Source organism: Panicum virgatum, chromosome 1K (assembly GCF_016808335.1).
Source record: "Panicum virgatum strain AP13 chromosome 1K, P.virgatum_v5, whole genome shotgun sequence".
Taxonomy (NCBI): domain Eukaryota; kingdom Viridiplantae; phylum Streptophyta; class Magnoliopsida; order Poales; family Poaceae; genus Panicum; species Panicum virgatum.
Genome location: NC_053136.1, coordinates 38,504,851 through 38,519,300, shown reverse-complemented (window position 1 = coordinate 38,519,300; position 14,450 = coordinate 38,504,851). Strand labels below are relative to the sequence as shown.

General features: G+C 46.0%; 1 protein-coding gene across 1 annotated transcript; it reads left to right on the top strand.

The window, feature by feature from the left end:
* Positions 1 to 11,051: 11,051 nt before the first annotated feature.
* Positions 11,052 to 14,450, top strand: LOC120655090. Its single transcript, XM_039932820.1, has 5 exons — positions 11,052 to 11,774; positions 11,831 to 12,029; positions 12,885 to 12,977; positions 13,375 to 14,115; positions 14,208 to 14,450. The coding sequence occupies exons 1-5, from the start codon at positions 11,524 to 11,526 to the stop codon at positions 14,448 to 14,450; spliced, it is 1,527 nt and encodes a 508-aa protein (XP_039788754.1). The 5' UTR covers positions 11,052 to 11,523.

Below are 14,450 nucleotides of genomic sequence, written 5' to 3'. Positions count from 1 at the left end.
GATGTGGGATCGTCAGCCAATGCAATAATATATAGCAAATCAGTTGGTGTCACTTGCCAATTACTAGTAAACACCCTGGGTGGGAGAGGGTTTTCTAGGTTTTTTTAGGGCGGAGGGTTTTCTAGGTTGAGAAGCCAAAGTCGCTTTATCTTAATGAAAAATAGTGGGGGCTGTCATAACCCCGGTCGGTTGGTGCATGAGGTTTTGAAAGTTTTTATTTTGAACTTGAAATAAGGTAATCTCGTCGGATGCTACAGCTTGTATCTCTCAAATGACAAGCTGCTTAATTATCCCCGTATTTATATATGTAACATATTTATGTATCTCTGAAACCCTCAAAAGCTGAATCGAAGCACTTGTTCTATGCGAGGAAAAAAAGTTTGACCATTAAGCTTACATTACAATCTAGGAGCACCGCAATGCTGTATATACATCTAGGAATTTCTGTTAACCAAACTTCAGAGCTGAAAGTTCGTTTAGCATGTTGTCCCAATACGTGTGCTTATTTTGCTCTCTATTATCTTGGCCGAACGAACATTTCCCAGCATTCTCTTGATGTTTTTCTATCTTCTACCAAGCTTGCATGAATAGAACGATTAATTCCATGCTTTTTTTTGCTGTTCCCGTCATGGCGGATTGTGCCTTTTGAACAGTTCAATACCATACTCAACTCGGCAAACACCAAAGTATTATTAGTTGCACTTGCACATAGTTGATCCTTCGAAGCTGCAAGTCTCAAAATGTCTTATTGCCTCGTGTCGATAAAAAAAAAGTCTCAAAATGGCAGTAGAGGGTTCTCGATCGCCACGGATGCACACGCAATTAGAAATGCAAAATCTGGCAGTAGGGTCGATGGCAGATATGATGTGCCCTTTTTGCCAATATGTATAATCTGAGTCCTACTCGTACCAACCAAATTTCATTTTGTTTTTGTTTATGATGATTTGATTGGTTGATTTTTCCATCGTTGCCATACTCCGTGATCAAAGCGGACAGCGCTATCAAATATAGAAAAGGCCGGCATGTAGACCACGCTGACTGTGAAAATTGGAATTGACAGCCATGTCAGGAGGTGTTAAGAAGAGATCCCGTCTAATCGGATTTCTTGTGTCCGTCTAATTGGAATTGACAGCACGACTTCTTGGAGCTCTAGTCGGGCTCCATATCCTTTCCCAAACACACAGCCAGATCCTACACACACGACCAATGAACCACACGCCTTTTCAGCTTGCAACATAAATCTCACTCTATGAGATCAAATTTATTGGAAGCACAGGACGATGATGCACTAAACGGAAGGCGAATGTGACGTCCAAGCTAACACGTATGACACAGGGGGGAGGCGCCATCACTGGGGCACATCGGAAGAATGGAGGTGAGCTTGGCGAGGGCTTCAAGACTAGGATGTCCAAGGCGACAATCCCACAACGAGGGGGAGGAGGAGGTGACTAGGGAGTGAGCAGCAGAAAGGTGCAACAGGTAGAGGGCCCCGAGCTATTGCACCTGACGATCAGCCTCCAGGACAAAAGGTCATTCACAGAATAACCAGCGGGGTCAAATTTAACAGAACAATTATTGTCGGTAGTGAACTGGCATACTGAAATGAGATTCCTAATGAGTTGTGGTGAAACGAGCACATTGTTAAGACGAAAAGCACCAGGTAAATTAGCAGAGCCAGTGGCATGACAGGTAACAAGGAACCATTACCGACAATAATGCAAGGAGGTGTGAGACCCTGGGGTGGTAGGAAACGAGACAGGGCAGATAAACGAGAAGTCATGTGTGAGGATGCACCTGTGTCGAAGTACCAGTCAGTGTTCCGTGGCTGGTTCAGCATGGTGGTATTGAAAGCTGATGCGAGCGATTGCTGGTCCCATGTAGGGAGACCAGCAAGCGGGTTGTAGAAGCCTGGTGGCAGTGGCGCCCACTATCCAGAGGTGGCAGCTGATGGGGCAGGCGGCTGCTGCTGGGACAGCGCCTGCTGCTAGTGGTGGTGCTGCTGCTGGGGAGGCCGTGGCTGGGGTGCTGCTGGGGAGGCCGTGGCTGGGGGATTGGCGTGAGGGGAGGCCTGGAACCAGGCCACATCTGGATGGACCCGGTCCAGGGGCTCCAAAAAGAGGGCCACTATTGGCCGCATTTCCCACCGGAGGAACCTTGGCCGCCTTGACCTCCACGGGTGCCATCCTTCTTGTCGTCGCGCTTGTGTGTCACCCAGGTGTTAATCACCTGTAATTAGGGTTAATCATATGTTTAACATGACAATTAGTACTATGTTAATCATGTAAAGACTTTCAATAAAGTTTGTTAGTACTTTAACACATGAAATGACGAGTTCTTCAAATTACAGTTTTTAAACATTTAAATCTATATTTCAAATTGTAACAAATAGGTTTAAAAATAAATTTCAAACCTTTGCTTACCTGGACTTTTGCCTAGAACCAATATTATAGGTTTTCGAATGATGAACAACTTTTGTGTTCAAAATTTTTCGAGTTGCCACACAAAAGTGGGAGAAACAGTTGAATTTCGAAGTGTATAGGACATTTTCAAATGCACTCAAGTTTCAAATTTTATCTTTCAAACCATTGTTCAAATGGAAATGTGCCTAAAACGAAAGTTGTAGATCTCGAAATTTTAAGCAAGTTTGGTATTCAAAAGTTTTTCATTTAAGGCCATGAAGATGGAGAAAAGCTGAGTTTACAAATTGGACTTTGAAGCTTTGAGTTATTTACAAAACTGCCATCACCACTATCTCCATCTCTCTTCCTCCTCTATTTCTCGCCGTGACCGTCCGTGCGCCGACGCGGCCTTCTGGTCGGCCACGCGCCGCGCCTCGGCCAAATCCACCTCGCGCGCCCCTGGGTTGCCTGAAACCGCCCCACTGGCGCCGCCCGGAATCGCCACGCGCCTTCTCCAGTGACCGCTCGCGCCGTCGCCGTCTCGACGTCGGTGCCCCACGCGTCGCCGCGCCGTTGCCTAGCGGCCGCTTTAAGCCATTCCTATACGTTCACAAGCGAACTCCGATTTCCCCTCTTCTCCTCCTCGCGCTAGACCCAGAGCTCGAGCTCTCCTGCGCCTAGAAACGCCGCCCGCGCCATGGCCGCCGAGCTCTGAGCTCGCCATGGCGCCGCCTCTCCACCCTAGAGCTGACCAAAGCAAGTAGCCCGCGACCTTCCCCGCACCCCACTGCAGCTCCCGGCCGCTTCCCGCTGCCCAGGCTTGCTCGGAACCGCTGCCGGCCTCCATGAGCACCGCCATGGATAGCTCGCCGTGGAGCCCCTACCCCGGGCCGCCCTCCTTCCAAACCGGCCACCCTGCCACCTTCCCCTCGCTCCCAGGAAGCTCCCAGGCCCGAGCCGGCCTCGAATCCGCCACCGGAGCACTGCCACCACCGTGCGCCACCACCGTCGGCCGCCTGCTCCTGTGGAGCCGCCGCCTCCGGCCGTCCCAGCCTGAACCGAGACCACCCTCAGGTAGCCCTCGCATCCCTCGTGCTCCCCCCACCCTTTCCTCGCCGCCGGGAAGCACCCCATCGCCAGAATCAAGCTCCCGAGCGCCTCCTCTGTTTCAGTTCACGTGGGAGACCCCAGACAATAATAGAAACAAGTGCAGGGATCTTTTTGCGAAGTCATAGACTCAGATGAATAGTGTCACGCTGGACCTTTTTGAAATTTTAGCTACAATTTTTGAAAATCCGTATAAAATAGTAGAAAAATGCTAAAAATGAAAAATAAAAATTGTTGGATTCCTTGTTCTAAGATCTACAACTTTCCTTACAAGTTGATGTTCAGTTTCTAAATAGTTTTTGCTCTAGTTTAAATGTTAGTTAAGTGGTTGCAAGCTTTGAAAATGCTTAGTAAATAGTAGAAAAATGAGAAAAATATAAAACTAGTTGGGTTTGTCTTGTTTTGTCATGTAGAACTTCCGAAAAATATTTAACCTGCTGTTTGTTTAATGTTTTTATGATGTATTGATTTAATCATGAGTAATGCTTGTTTTAGCTTGTTTATTTAATATCTGCAGTTCGAGAAGTCGAAAAATTATGGAATTTATGATGTAGCTCACTCTTTGCATGCTTAGTTCACTGTAAAAATTTTAGAACCAGAAACTATGTGAATGTTCGTAAATCTATTTTTGTTTAGTTTGTCTTGTTGAGGCTAAACTAAATACTTTATGTTAGCAATAAATGTTGGTAAATTGTTTTTTTACACTCCTTTTCAGTATTTTATCATGCGAGTTAATCTGTGCTGTCAGATCCTTGTTGCATGTCAAGTTGTTGCATTTGTTTGGTTCCTAGATATAGTTCTCATTTTGTGTGTTGTTAAGAGGTGCTTTCCTACATGTTAATTTCAGTAGCTAATTCTTGTCCCTGTGTAAATCATGTTAATCTTTTAGGACCAGAATGTTGGTGGTTTTTATAGAACTTGCTTTTGTTGGCTTGTTTGGTCTTAGTGTGTTCTCGTGCTTATATTTGCTTGCTAGTTAAATAAAGTTCTAATCTAACGCTTCCTGCTTTACAGTGTGGCTTAGCTTTTCTAAAACAAGTTTAGTAATGCTTTTTTGAAGGAAACACTTCAGGCTAAAATAAATTGAATGAACTCTCTTATTGTAGCACCAACTCATTTTGCCTTTTGAGCTTGTTTGCGGTGCATACTCGATAAATGATTGCACATTCAGGTCTTTCTTGTAATTGCATTGCATTATGAGCACTAATGCATCATGTGTTGTTTTCTTTATGATCATGCACTCGCCTCGTTGCATATCATTTAGGTACGCTAGACGTATAACGTGTGGATGTGGAGCACGTGCTGACGGAACCGAACCACAAGACGGTGTTGGGTGGACGCATCGTGAAGAAAGAAGGACCAGCTGGAGCAACCAAAGACCTGGCTCAAAGTCGGAAGGGCCCAAGGCCTTGTTAGTACTAACACTGACTCAGTGTTATCCTAGGCAAGCCTCGGAGCATAACCTTTACTTTCAGTATTCAATGTTTATCTAAGTATTTGTGCATTTACGTTTATAGGAGTTGTATGAAACCTTAGTATGCATGTTTCTCCATAGGTACATGTGAGTCTCTACTAGTGTGTAGGTCCTTAGTACTGCAATGCTTAATTAGGATTCGGTAGAAGTCGAGTGATTTCTGTCACTCGCGAGTTATAGGTCCTTGTTTCTAATGGCAAAGTTACTTGAGAATGAACGAATGAGAAAAAGAGAAATGGAGACTGGACGAGAATGAGTTGAATTATGGATAAGGAATCAATGAGGAAAGAAAATCTCCGCCTGTGTCGATTGAGGACCGTACCGTTGCTTGCATTGTTGATCGAGAATTGAACAGTACTAGCCACATGCCGGAAGTAGGAGGTAGTCGAAACCGGTAAGCTGTAGACCTGATTTACAATGATAGCTTGAACTGTGACCTGATACTCTGGGAGTGGAATGATGGCAGGTGTTGGAGTGTATGTCGCCTCCGGGTTCTCTGGGAGTTCACCGAGAAGGGCCCTTCACCCGGGTTTTGGCGGGCGTGGTTCAGGTGTCGTGGTAATGACGAGAACAGTTGATGCGTGTGGCCCGGCGTGGTTTGCATGTGTCGTGTGAGTTAGGTCCATCTTGCAAGGTTAAATCGGATCGATTCGCCGTGACTCGCGGATATGAGAGCCTTGGTCACTGTGTCACATCGCAGTAAAGAAGTGGAATGAGAACATAATGGAATGTTTGGTCTGTGTGTTGCTGAAGGATAATCTGATCCACCATGTGTGCTCTAGATACTTAGGCGAACTTAGTTAATACTCGCTACACTAAATGGAGCTAAAATATTGAAAGTTAGGATCCAGTATTAGTAGCTTTTCAGCAAAACAAACCCCAGAGTCAAAAGCCTGCATGTCTAGGAGTCGGCTAAGTATATACCATAATCGGGTAAGCCTTGCTGAGTATTAGTATACTCAGGGTTTGTTGTTATCCTGTTTTCAGGTATTTGTTGCTGGTTGGAACTAATCAGGATTCACATCGGTGGGCTTAATGTGACGTCCTCTTCGTAGTTATCGTTGTTTTTAAACTAAACTTCTATTTAAATTCCGCCGCATGTTGAACTCTGATAATTTGTTTAAAACTCATTTTGTAAAGCTCTGCTTTGTAAATTAAATTTGAGAATTTTTGTCTGCTTGTAATCATCTGTGCTCATCTTCGTGCGAGACTTCCAGTGTTTTTTGATCCTTAACCCGACAGACGACCGGATTACACCGTTTTAAGTGCGTGATAACTTGATTAACCATTAAGATGATAGTTAGCGCACTTAAGCCGATTTAATTTGGGCGGTTATGTTATAGTTTGTTGCGGCGGTTCTTGGACGCCTTGGGGGGAGGGCCCCCGGAGCCCCCACTGCCACCGCCAGTACTACTGCCCCCTACTGTCACCAGGGTAGGGGCGGAAGTGTGGGAGGCGACGAGGGCGGTGGGTGTGGAGGTCTGGTTCTTCAGGGTGAGTTCTTCCACTTCCAGGAGCAGCACATCCTTGGCCTCGAGGTACGAGGGGAACTGGTGGCTGTGACGAAGATGCAGACCGATGTTGGCGTAGCACTCGTTGAAGCCTCAGATGAGGTTGAGGATGAGCATTCAGTCGGTGACCGTCGCACCGAGGTCGCCGAGATCGTCCTCCATATGCTTGAGTCGCCTGCAGGAGTCGGTGATGGAGAGGTCACCTTGGTTGAAGCTGCGGAGCTGGGCGTCGGGGTAGAGTGCCTGAGTCTCGCAATTGCCGAGGAACTGAGATTCCACGGTGACCCAGGCGGCGAGAGCGGAGGAGCCGTGCGAGGAGATGGTGTCGGCGAGGTCATTGGAGATCGTGCCGAGGATCTAGGATTTGACGACGCAATCCATGCGCGTCCGGTCCGGATAGGTGGCGACCGGCTCGTCGAGGAGGACGTGCTCCTAAAGAGAGAACTTCCCAACAGTGAGGAACTGGTCGCGCCAACGGGCGTAGTTGCCGGAGGAGACTCAATGAGATCAGACTCCAGATGTTCTGAACAGCCACAACCTGCACGTGGAGGATGGCGGCGGCCTCATGAAGCAGCAGGGCATGGTGCAAATCAGATGGGCTGCCGGCATCACTGGCATCCTCCTTGATGTCGTCCTCATCGTCAGAGGGGGGGAGCGTTGGCGCGCTCATGCTCAGCGCACGCTAGGGCATCGCGCAAGCGTGTGAGAGCAGCGTCATGGTCCCTAGCAGCGGCGGCGGCATCTTCCATGAAAGGTGAGGCTAGGGTAGCGGAAGGTGAGGAGGGCGAGGAACCCAGTCTCTTGATACCATGAAAGAAGGTATGGCCAGGAATTGTGTATTGATTGATGAATGGATACAAGGGATGTAAACAGAGCCAATCAGAGGGATCCTGCCTAATCTATCAATCATACCATAAACCTAAGGGCAGGCGCAGCAGCCAACAAGGCTGGTGCAGCCAGATGCCCATGGCCCAGAGGTCCGACCCAAGCACAGCCCATAACGGGCAGTTACAATCTTCTAACAACCGCTCCCGAGCAATGAACTTGTGCACTACACTATGACTTCACTGCACTGTAACCTGGCAACACAGACCTGTGAGGCTCTGACCATGCCTCGTCTCCTTTACACTTTCCCAATTCTCATCAAATGCATACTGGTCAGGAGATTACAGTAGCCAACATGGTCAGGATCCAGCTTCAAAAGATTCTTCGCTACTACTTCGCTCATCTCAGAGTTGTTGGCACACCAAGTATGAGCAACAGCTCTCCAGCCTTTTGTAGTTCGCTACTACTTCGCTACTATTTCATGAATGATCCTTATGGCCTTTTGTAGTTCACCAGCCTGGCCAAGGAGATCAACCATGGAGCTTTGATGCTCAGGATTTGACATGACTCCATACCCTGTTCGGATGGACGGTTCCGGCTGGGCTGGAGGCTGGGCTGGTCGCCAGCGCAGCTAGCGGACCTCCCACGGTCCCACCTGCCAGACGCTCAAGCTCCAGCCAGCGCTGGCTGGAGCCAGCCAACTGAACGGGTCGCCAACCATACTGAAGTCATGCTATCAAATTTTTTTATTCCTTCCTGAACCAGACCAGAGTGGCTGCGTGCTGATAACACTGACACAAATGTTACACTAGTGGGTTTAATTGATGAGGCAATCATCCGTAGATACAAGGCAACAGCTTTCTGACCAAGGCCATGGGATCCATAACTAGTGATCTTCGAGTTCCGCAGCACACATCCCTTTCTGTGGTACTTTCAAAAACCCTGACCGTGGCATCTAAGATTCCAATTTTGCATACAAATCAAGAAGTGCATCCGCTTATTATCAAAATCACTTTAGACAGTCACTAGTTCAGCAGAGCAAGGCACGAAGGTACAACTACTTTAGACAGAGATACAGCATGCTCAACTTCAGCTGATGCATTGCAACTTGCAAGTCTTCAACTAATAGTAAGATGCTAACCTAGTCTCCTAAATGGCATCTGCACTTGCAGTGAGTAGGAAGTTCGCTGTGGATTCCTGTCACATAAAAATAATGTATACTTAACATCACTTGAAGAGGTTGCCCATTACGCTTGCATTGATCAGCACCCAGGCTAGGGCCCTAATTAGAGTCAAGAAGAATCTTGGCATATGCAGAGATTGCCATGCAGATGTCAGGTTAATTTCAAAGACCGTGAGATGGAACTCTGTTCTTGGGTGATTATTGACGAAACTATACAATTATCACATAGATCCTTCTCATTATCCAAGAACAAACAAGAATACCTTTAATTTTTTTGAATATGTATAATTTAACTTTAAAATGAAAAAATGTTTACCTTCCTTCCATATCATTTACTAAACTATCCATTCAAACACTGTGATACTTACTATTCCTATTTTTCAGAAAACTATCTTGTCAAAGTTGGAATGCAAAGAAATATAATGTAGGATACAGAGTACATAATGAGTTGATAAATAAAATAGACACATTATGAAAGGAGTTTTCTGTCAGTATACATAGTCACTACCACCCTCGCTAGACCCGCATGTCATCAACCGTAGTAACCAGAAATGGATGGGGGTAAAACATGATTGCAGAAGAGCAGCTGAAGGTATCAGCTTCAGGTAAATTATAGTTGGGGCCAACTTACAGACCTCTTTTGAAGGATGGCACGGAGGTGGTAGTTGGTGACCATATCTGAGCACCAAGACAGAAGCCAGAAGGACATGGCTTATAATCTGTTGGTCATAGTTAATTCATTAGAATATTAAACAATGAAGAGGCAGGATTACAAGTTCAAGAATCCACTACATTAACCCTAGAGTTACATATGCCTTCCTAGCTTTGCTGCACTTGCTGTCGGTCAGCTCTTGAATCCAACCTTCTCAATCCCATAGTACAAGGCTGCAAGCAACAGCGGCTTGCTTCTGGTGATAGTAGTAGCTCTTCGTTTTATTGCACAGATAACATAAAATTTGAGCTAGATGAGTAGGTGTATCAAAGAGTAAACGCTACCGATCATCCATCAACAGGAATCAATTCAATGCATCACGCCAGAGAGTAGCAAGTTGCACTATTAAAGGGACAAAATCTAACGTTGATTCACCATCTTCTACAAATTGCTTATACAGTATCTATTCCAAAATATGAAGCATATTTTTTGCAAACAAGCTCACAATAACTAATTTTGTAGATACCTTACTGAGTACTATGTTTTACATATCCCTGTAAACAAAATATGAAAAGAGAGAGGGGAATACATAATACCTGATGGAAATGAAACCTGCTGTAAAAACCATTGCCCATGGAACTCCTTTACCACAGGAATTTATATTGCCCATATCTGCCTGAACATCCCAAGAGGTGACATAACTCAATGTTGGATGGTCTTTTGAAGAACTCGATGAATTTGTTATGGAATCCAAATTTGTTTCTCCACCACCACAGAAAGTGTCACCAATTCGCTAGAGCTGGTCTATTAACTTGCACAAAGAAAACAGCAAGACTGAAATCACATCCAACAAAAAAGGGATCTTCCACAGAATCAATAGCTATTAAGAATGTACAGAATAGAAAATATACTCCGGCTAGTACATGATTGCTTAGTTTACGATCTGACTATTAAAATATCAAAGCTTAATGTAACATCTAAACTTGTGTGACATTACATGATTTGAGGTACCAGTACTCAGAATGTTTCAATTAACTTAAGTAGAGGGCTTTACCTGTGTTTTCATACAATGGAGAAGCATGTCTCTGAAGTCTGAAAAAGCTTTGAAGACCATGTCACAGAATGATGAACACACAGCAGGAGGAACACATAGTTTTTGGATTGCCTTCAAATACAGCAGGAAGGAATCATCCACCAGGTGATGCACATCCTTTTTGGTTCTCCTGTGGGATGATAAATTAGACCAAAGCAAGTCTGTGAGCATCATTCCCATAATGCTAATCAAGAGTCAAACCTATGATACCTTAACAAGGTGCCTTCATGAAATCTGAACCACAATGTTTATGCACAAGGAACACACTGAGATATTGCTTTTGCAGTCTGTACATTGCCCATAAGCATTACAGTCGGCACTAATATCAAGAAATCAAACTACATTGCAGTAAGATAACTTTAGCTTGATGTGGTCATAACTCATAGCAGTTTTTTACCTCCTATCCTCTGCAGTGTAAAACTTCACAAACCGCAAACACTGAACATCAATATACGACCTAAAGACGTGGCAATTTCAGAGCTATTTATGAACTGACATCCCTTTGGGTTATGGTTCAACTTCATGACTAACTGAACATGTAAGCAGAGTAGTACAGATAGGGGTAGCAAAAATCAGTAGTACACCAATGAAAGATTTGGGATCGGGAAACAAGATCCTCAGTCCTATTTCATTCGCTGGATATATACATTTGTTTGAGCGATTAGACCGCAACATTACATTTTGGACAAATTTGCCCTTCATCACAACTTGGTTCCTTGGTGGGAAATAAGCTCCCCTTTCCCCAAACCCAACCCCTGAAACCCACTTCTATTCGTATTCCACCTAACAAAACGCAATATATTCACATTCTCGCCCTCCGTAACTCCCAAACCAAACGCCTCCATTCTAAGGAACCAAGAATCGCTAGGCAAAGTCAAGAAAAGCACGTACAAGATTGGGAATCAAGCGCATCCGCGCCACCCGGCGGGGATCGCAGCCTGCCTGCAGGCGGAGTCGCGGCGGCCGCCTGGTCGCCTAGGGTTTAGCCGCTTCGGCCGCCGGGTCGGAATGGCGCCGTGCTGGTGCCACCGTGCCAGGGTGTCCGCCCACTTGGTTCAACCGGGCCATCGTACCGCACGCCTGGGCCCACCTATCAGTTGGCCTACTTGTCAGGGGAGCCAGCGAGCACCCGCATTTCAAACACGGCGTCGCTCAAGCGCCCGAGGGCGAACTCCGTAACCGCCCGCCAACAAACTCCTGCTTCGCTTCGCCACCGCCTCCAAGCTCTCTATCTCTCTCTCGCCCCTCCATCCACAATCGGAGGAGCAAAGGGAGATCAATGGAGGTCTTCCTGGGGGCGCACCTAGTGCGGCTGCGGTGCCTTGCCCGCGGCTACGAGTACCTCACCGCCGACGAGGACGGCAGCGGGGTCCTCCTCACGAGGAATGGAGAGGAGCGCGCCACCATTTGGGCCGTTGAGTTCGTCCCCGACGCCAAAACCAAGCACTCCGTCATGTTCCGCGGCGACTACGACGGATATCTCTGCGCCACGAACCGCTTGGCGCGCACCGGTGGCCCCCCCCCGGTGCCGTGCTCGCCTCGCAGCTGACCTTCGTCGGCGACCCGGCGCCGCTCGAGATGTTGTGGTGCGCCGCCCGAAGGGAGGGGAATGTTGTGTTGCGCAACCGCGCTGGCGGCTACCTCCGTGCCAACGGGAGGTACCTCGGGTGGCGCAAAGGCGTCAGCGTCGCCGACGACGACGGGAGTGCCATGATGTTGTGGTCGCTGGAGGTAGTACCCCTCGGGTTGCGGAGCCTTCTCATCCACCCAATTCTACATGAACAGGTAACTGAAGCTCGCCCTCCCTCATGCGATCCGTGCTCTGATTTTACCAGAACGCTAGTTGCGTAAATAGTCATTTCGATTGAATTGGTTGCTCTGAGTTGAGTAGTTGCCTAGGATTGAGCACTGCATCGTGTGGCATTCTGTTTGAATTTGACTAGGATTGATCACGTGTGATATGCGTGGAGTGTGGGTTGATCGTGGGGCTAGGAGGATTAAGATTTATTTGCTCATTCTGCTGCACATGTTTTGGTGGCCGCGCACCACAAATTGATGGGGGTTGGATTGGGTTAAGATTTATCTGTTCATCTTGTATGTGCGTTCTACCCTGCATTAATCGTATGTCATATTGGCATATGTGTGGAATTGTGTCCGATGGCGACGAATTTTATGTCTGCTCTGCAATCAGATTTCGCCATTTCGAAAATTGCTGATTGATGGGAACTTTTTTATAATGTTCTACTGTTTTGCTGTACAAAGAAAGCTCGGCATCACTTGTTGGGATGTGTGCTAGTCCTCATACTCTTGTGTAACCTTGCACAGAACATTTTAAAGTTTGAAGCTATATTTGTTCATTATATTGATCCTGCACATGTGTTCTGCTCCACACTTGGGTTAATGATGAGGGATGGGTTGGGTTGGGTTAGCAGGTTAGATTTCTTTATCTTGCTTGTGTATTCTACACTTCATGTTCATATAGAATCGGCGTGGAGTTGTTTCTGATGGTGACGAATTTTGTGTTTTGCTTTGCAATCAGATTTTACCATTTCAAAAAAAAGCCGATCAATTGGCAGATGTATCATGAGTCCAATTCAGTTCCACACACTAATTTTGTCATTTTATTCAACAATTTAATAGATTGATGGAGATGGCAAAAAGGAGAAGGTTCCCCAGCATATGCAGCAATCCATTGAAGAGAACAGAGGCCTGGATAAGCAGTCCCGGAAGCAGGTACTCAAGTAATGTCTCCTAGATTAATTGTGTTGTCATCCTATATTCTCTGGTAGCTTTCTGATAACAATATGTTGTGTTGCTCTACAAAACATAAACTTTGTTTTTTGTTTTCTGAATGTGTGATAATTGTTGTGTAGCTTTGCATAGGACACTTTTTAGTTTGAAGCTATATTTTCTCTTTGTGTTCATCCTGTGCATATATTATGACCCCATACCCTGCATGTGTGTTATGGGGCTTGGACTGGGTTAACCTTGACCTGCTTACCCTGCATGTGTGTTTCTGTCCTGCATTTCTGTATGTAATATCTGTGGAATTGTTTCTGACAGTGACGAATTTAACCTTTGCTCTGCAACTAGATTTCGAAATGTGACTAATCTGAAATTAATCGTGCAGGGTCTGTCAGAATTACAACCAGACTGTCTGTTTGAGGTTGCACTTAAGCTTCCCACCAGAGCTGATATTCTTAGGTTGGCTGCAACATCAAGGCGTCTTTGGACAATTATTGGAAGCAGCGATTTCAAAGATGCCTATTACACTACCAATGGAACTTCCGTGGCTGAACTAATTGGTGTCTTAAATACAAGAGAAATTCAGATCATGGCTATATCTGTTGGTGCATCAGTACCGATTTCACTAAATGGCTTGGACAACCGTTTCGGAATTCATGTCATGGACTGCCACAGTGGGTTACTGCTTCTCAAAGATGATTTCTCTGGGGCCATGATCATTTATGATCCAACAAATGGTAAAAGCATACCACTTCGATCACCACCTGTGCCACAGGATTGTGAGTTTGTTGCTGCTGGGATATCACCAGACGAATCTGGCAAGTACTCTCTGGTGATAGCACTTTATGCAAGAGGATCGTTATTTCACTATGAGCAGAAGAGAGCATGGATCGCAACGTGCAAAATTCATCCGAGGGAAACGGAATGGACAGTATATGACAATGAGATAGATTTTGACCTCAAGGAAGCTGAGATCAAACTGCCATTAGTTATCGCTAGTGGAGAGTTGCACCTGCTGAATTACAACAATTTCATCATATCGGTTTGTATCAAGAAACCGCACACAGTGAGGACTCAACCTCTTCCTTTTGACAGACAGATGTTAACCCCCTCCCACATTCTTGGGGTAACCGGGTAACAAGGAAGTGTCAACTGGCTGTGATTGCAAGACAGCATGGTGACCTTATGGCTTGGGAATATCGTACAACTGAAGACCAGAGAGGAGATGAAGTAAGACAGTACAAGTGCGTGAAGGGATTCCCCCAGATACCATTCTTCGCATTTGCCCAGGAGAACTTCCTTCTATTGTCCGACCATTTTATATGCTTCAACATGGAGACAGAAGAATTGGAACTCCCCTTCAATATACCAGCTGAAGAAGTAGGGGGAAGAGATGTTGTACCATATGAGATGGCTTGGCCTCCTAGGCCGGTACTACATGAGGAGGAGAACACTCCTTAG